The sequence below is a fragment of the Mytilus edulis genome, chromosome 1, assembly GCF_963676685.1.
Source record: "Mytilus edulis chromosome 1, xbMytEdul2.2, whole genome shotgun sequence".
In the NCBI taxonomy this organism is placed as follows: Eukaryota; Metazoa; Mollusca; class Bivalvia; order Mytilida; family Mytilidae; genus Mytilus; species Mytilus edulis.
This window is the reverse complement of record NC_092344.1, coordinates 123,049,366-123,055,365: the sequence shown is the minus strand read 5'-3', so window position 1 is coordinate 123,055,365 and position 6,000 is coordinate 123,049,366. Positions and strand designations below refer to the sequence as shown.

Below are 6,000 nucleotides of genomic sequence, written 5' to 3'. Positions count from 1 at the left end.
ATCCAATTTAATTCATTTATTTTTCGTGATCGTACAAACTTGGAATGAGATTCACCAGGCTGCTTATTTACTACTTCTAAAGGTTGAACTGTTAAATATTTAATAGGATGACTGTGCTTCTTAAGATGTTGATAAATGATACTTTTGAATTTATTGGGTCTTTTAAAAAGTGATTACATGTTTATTACATTGATTAGTATAACAGTTAAACACAATTAATTCTTTCTTTACAGAACAAGTTTCTAATATAAAGATATAATACATATAGTTGTATAACATAATATAGATGGAAAATATCGGTGACTAAGCCATATCTATTTTTTCCAGATCACTGTATTTCTATCTTTTAATAAAGTCCACAATTATTAACTTACTTTTTTATCTATAATATTATCCTTAGATGACATGAACCTTTTGATTTTGATTTTTTTTGGGATGATATTATATATAAAGGTATTATTACATTTTGATTGGAGTGATTGTTCAACGTCCATCGGCAGTTACGGGATATATAATCAAAAACTGTCTATTTAACTCACTGGATGTATTTTGATAGATATTTGATTCTTACTATGTATGATTTCTTTTGAGTTAAACTATATTTAATTTACTACGAGTACTTATAGATTGATATTTATGTCTTTTTGTCAACCATTTAGTTTTGATTCATGTCGATCAAGCTCTTTCCCACTATGCTAATTATTTATTTGTCTTACAACTATTGAAGTATGTGTTAATACGTATGAATGATATTTTTTTAAGATTTACTAAAGGTTACTATTCCTGAACCATCATACAGTGTTTTGATTGGTCGAGGGATAACTATACATTGCACAGTTACTGGAACTCCTACTCAGACTAACGTGTTATGGAGAAAGGTGGTCAATGGTGTTCAAACTAACGTTGATATAAATGGTAATGGTAGATATTCTGGAGGTACCATTGCAGCTCCATCCCTGACAATAACCAACACACAGAATACCGACGAAGGAACATACGTGTGTTATGCTACAAACATTGTTGGTACATCTAACAGTCAGAATACATTCTTAGAAGTTACTGGAGGTAAGTAAATTAAAAGTTAATTTTACATTTATGATAAATATAACAAAGTTGTTTATGGATCTCGAAAAAAAAATCTTCTTGTATATCTGTTTTTTAATGTTTTATTTAGTATTACACGACCACATTGTTTCTTTTCCAATATGTTTTGGTTAGAAGACCAATAATTGATCTATTAATATTTAAATGTAATTTCTATTTAATTCTTATACAAAATATTTTTCTTTCTTTGACAGGCGTTCCCAATGTGACAATTGTAGCATCTAGTTTTGAAGTTCAAATATGCAATTCCATAACAATAGAATGTACTGTTACTGCCATTCCTGTTGTTACCAGTGTGTATTGGACTAGTAATGTGACCGGACAGATAACCAATATAAGGCCCTCATCCAATCCTAGTAAATATGGTGGATCTACTACTCTGACACCATCTCTAACTATATTTAACGCTAACTTTAGTGACGCAGGAAACTACCAGTGTTTCGCCAATAATTATATAGGAACTGGTTCAAGTCAGGAGATATCACTTGACGTCCAAGGAGGTAAGACTTTTTTTTGTCACATCTGTTTGTATAGATAATGACAATTTATTGTATATGTATATCTATATATACAACTCGTCTAAACATCAACCAAACATAAGTTGCAAAAACTTGTTTCCAAATCCACTATAAATAAATATGTTTAAACTACTAATCAACCCAACAATGTTTGATCTGTAAACTTGCTTTCGGAATATTTTTGTTCTTCCTTCGCCGGGATTCGAACACATATTACTGAGATATCATGACATCAAATCGCCTGCACTGTAACCGGCGCGCTTGACTTCACAACCACCTGGGATTCTTAAAAAAGAAGCTTTCGGTGGCCGGGTGTTATCTTTCCACGTCAGTTTTAATCTAGTGTCGTACTTAAGTAAATGATATATAAGGCATGAAGATTACAGGATATATAAACTCTAAGCCGGGAATGTCACAGTATATCCCCTGTCTGAGACCTGAATAACATATAATATTACGGATTACAAATATGTCGAGGTTTGTGATTGGATAACAATACAGATACAGAGATGTCAGTATATATTCAGAAAACTGGCGAGGGAAGAGCAAAAAAATTGCTAATGGAAATTTACAAATCTGTTATTGTTGCGCTGATGTTTAGCGCAAAAATTACATAAGCAACACGACGTGTGCCACATGTGAAGCAGGATCTGCTTACCCTTCCGAAGCACCTGAGATCACCCCTAGTTTTTTGGTGGGGTTTCGTGTTGTCTATCTTTAGTTTTCTATGTTGTATCATGTGTGCTGTTGTTTGATTGTGTTTTTTCATTTTTAGCCATGGCGTTGTCAGTTTGTTATGATTTATGAGTTTGACTGTCCCTTTGGTCCCTTTGTCCCTTTGTTTTAGATTTATGAGTTTGACTGTCCCTTTGGTATCTTTCGTCCCTCTTTGGTATCTTTCGTCCCTCTTTTAGACGAATTATATATAAACATAATGAATTGCCAGCCTTGTATCAACACAACTGATGGAGATCAGATGAATTAAATCTGTTGTAGACATTTTAACAATCTAACCAAGGAGTAAACAAAGACTCACAAACCAAAAGACATTTACATCAACAGTTATAAATAATCGTTAAGAAAACTCCACTAAAAACCAGGAGTGAAATCAGATGCTCCGGAAGGGTAAGCATTGCATGCACCGTATACGGCACCCGTCGTGTTATTTTGTTGTTCAGTTCGGTAATGATGGAAGGTAATTATGACTGAGGAAGAATATCAGATATAATTTGTGACACACTTTTGTCATAATGGTTAATCAGCTCATGATGGCGACCGCAAAATTTCTGAAGTGATGACCTTAATTTGATTGATTAATAGCCCTGTCTTAGCAACTTTTGAGAAAGTAGTATACCTCGTTCAACAAAATCAACGTACTTTGAGCTAGCTCCAGAGTAACGTATCAATTGACACACATATACTCCATATGCTGGTGCCACGATATCTCAGTAGCATAAGTTCGTATCCTAGTGAGAGAAGATGAAAACATTTGATAACTCAAATTTACAGATACAAATCTAACATATGTGGGCTGATGTTTAGACAAATAATATATATATATAGTCATTTGTACCGAAAATATAGTTTACAAATAAAACAAAAAACACAAAAATCACGTTATCAATCAATCATTGTTTCTGTTAGCGCTTTTATTGCATTTCATACGGTTCATCAGACAATTTTTTTATCGCGAATAGTAACGATTAACACTAGATTATAACTCACGAGGAAGGGTAACACCCGGTCACTGAAATCTTCATTATTGTGCAGCCTAGGTGGTCGAGTGGTCTAGGGCGTCGTTTACAGTGCAGGCGATTTGGTGCCACGATATCACACTAGTATGATTTCGGATCCCGTCGAGAGAAGACATTAAATGTAGTAAAACGCTAATTACAGATCTAACATTGTTGGGTTGATGTTTAGACAGATTATATATATAGAGAGAGTCAGTGACAGTCATTATGTATATACAACTCGTCTAAACATCAACCCAACAATGTTAGATCTGTAAATTTCCTTCCGCAATTTTTTTGTTTTTCTCTCGCCGGGATTCAAACCCATGCTACTGAGATATCGTGACTCCCAATCGCCTGCACTATATCCGGTGCGCTAGACCACACGACAACCTTGGCTTCACAAAAAAAAAGCTTTCGGTGGCCGGGTGTTACCTTTCCTCGTCAGTTTTAATCTAGCGTCGTAATACAGTACAATATATATAAGCCTTGAAGATTTTATTGTTACAGATCAGCTTAATTATCTATAGTAAAATGTAATTCACAAAAATACTGAACTCAGAGGAAAATCAATTCGGAAAGGATCCTACAAATTAATGCAAGATACAGTCACAAAAAATAATTATATCTATAAGTACGTCTAGGTCAGTGACAAATCTACAACAGATGTATCCATCGGATCACCAGCAATGTTGGTGATACATGGCTGTGTACATTATGTAAACATCAACCCAAAAATGTTAGATCTGTAAATTTGCTTTCGCAATTGTTTTGTTCTTCCCTCGCTGAGATTCGAACCCATGCTACTGAGATATCGTGACTCCAAATCGCCTGCACTATATCTGGTGCGCTAGACCACATGACCACTTTGGATTCACAAAAATACAGCTTTCGGTGGCCTGGTGTTACCTTTCCTCGTCACTTTTAATCTATCGTCGTAATACAGTACATGATATATAAGGCATGGAAATGTTTTTGTTACAGATCAGCTCAATTATCTATAGTAAAGGGTCCTACAAATTAATGCAAGATACAGTCACAGAAAATGTTTATATTTATATGTACGTCTGAGTCAGTGACAACTCCACAACAGATGTATCCATCGGATCACCAGCAATAATGGTGATACATGGCTATGTACATTATGTATATACAACTCGTCTAAAAACCAGTCAACAATGTTAGATTTGTAAATTTGCTTTCGCAAATTTTTGTTCTTCCTTCGACGGGATTCGACCTCATGCTACTGAGATATCGTGACTCCAAATCGCCTGCACTACATCTGGTGCGCTAGACCACACGACCACCTTGGATTCACAAAAATACAGCTTTCGGTGGCCTGGTGTTACCTTTCCTCGTCACTTTTAATCTAGCGTCGTAATACAGTACATGATATATAAGGCATGGAAATGTTTTTGTTACAGATCAGCTCAATTATCTATAGTAAAGGGTCCTACAAATTAATGCAAGATACAGTTACAGAAAATATTTATATTTATATGTACGTGACTCCAAATCGCCTGTACTGTATTCGGTGCGCTAGACCACAAGACCACCTTGGCTTCACAAAAATAAAGATTTCGGTGGCCGGGTGTTACCTTTCCTTGTCGTGTCACCAAAATCACCTGCACTGTATATCTCAGTAGCATGGGTTCGAATCCCAGCGAGGATAGAACAAACAATTTTCGAAAGCAAATTTACAGATCTAACATTGTTTAGTTGATGTTACGACGAGTTGTATATACATACTGTACACAGCCATGTATTTATTCAGTCATTTAATATATTTACCTGTTTTGTAATTTGCATTGAGTATGGATACTCGAACCGATATTCTTACTGCTGATTCCATCATTCATTTGCAATTTTATTTTAAGAAATTAAGATCTTTTACTATCAAAATTATCAAAACAGAACATCATATTTAAAATTTAGAAACGTACATTGATCAAGGAATTATTCCAAAAGGGTTAGTTTTAAAAGCTTCGCCACTTACAACAGGCATAAAATCCAACAGATTTTTACATAGATGGAACAATATTCTATACAACAGTTCCTTGATACTGACGAATCTTTTACGTCAAGAAGCAATTCATCAAGTTAATTATCTATACAAACTTAGTGATAACTTACACTGCCGATCTCGTGACCAATTATCTGGTCTTGAACTTGACGAAATTCAAGTACGGCTTAGTGATATCAAACGTATTGAATCACATAAGATTCACGTCAAGCAGATAAACAAATTTAAACGTGATGGTGTGAAAATTACCCACCCTTTAAACAGACCTTCAAAAAATTATAGTAAAAAGCCTCGCAACCGTAGATTTCGAAGAAAAATTCATATTACGGCCAATCCAAACAACACAGTTGTCAATTTGTCAACAGTCTTTTCAACTGAAGATGAAACTAAAGTCTTATCTTAGGGTTTGAATTTTTGCCCTACTCCTAGTAACATAGATAATATGAAACTGGAGGATGACCTCAATAACTTTGCCAGAACCCTCAGAACTAAAGAATAATTGGTAACAAGTATAAAGAGTAGGATAATGAGGAAGACATAGACACGTCCAACTCGGAGGACGAAATCATAATTCCGCATTTTAAAAAGAACAGTTCATGGATTCCAAAGCCCAGTAAATCTG

General features: G+C 34.7%; 1 protein-coding gene across 1 annotated transcript in view; it reads left to right on the top strand.

Moving 5' to 3' along the window:
- Positions 1-286: 286 nt before the first annotated feature.
- Positions 287-6,000, top strand: part of LOC139505419 (hemicentin-1-like) — a 34,393-nt gene continuing 28,679 nt past the window's right edge. Inside the window, exons 1-3 of the mRNA XM_071295034.1 lie at positions 287-299; positions 763-1,065; positions 1,299-1,604. Coding sequence (XP_071151135.1) covers positions 287-299; positions 763-1,065; positions 1,299-1,604 — 622 coding nt within the window. The remainder of the gene's footprint in view (positions 300-762; positions 1,066-1,298; positions 1,605-6,000) is intronic.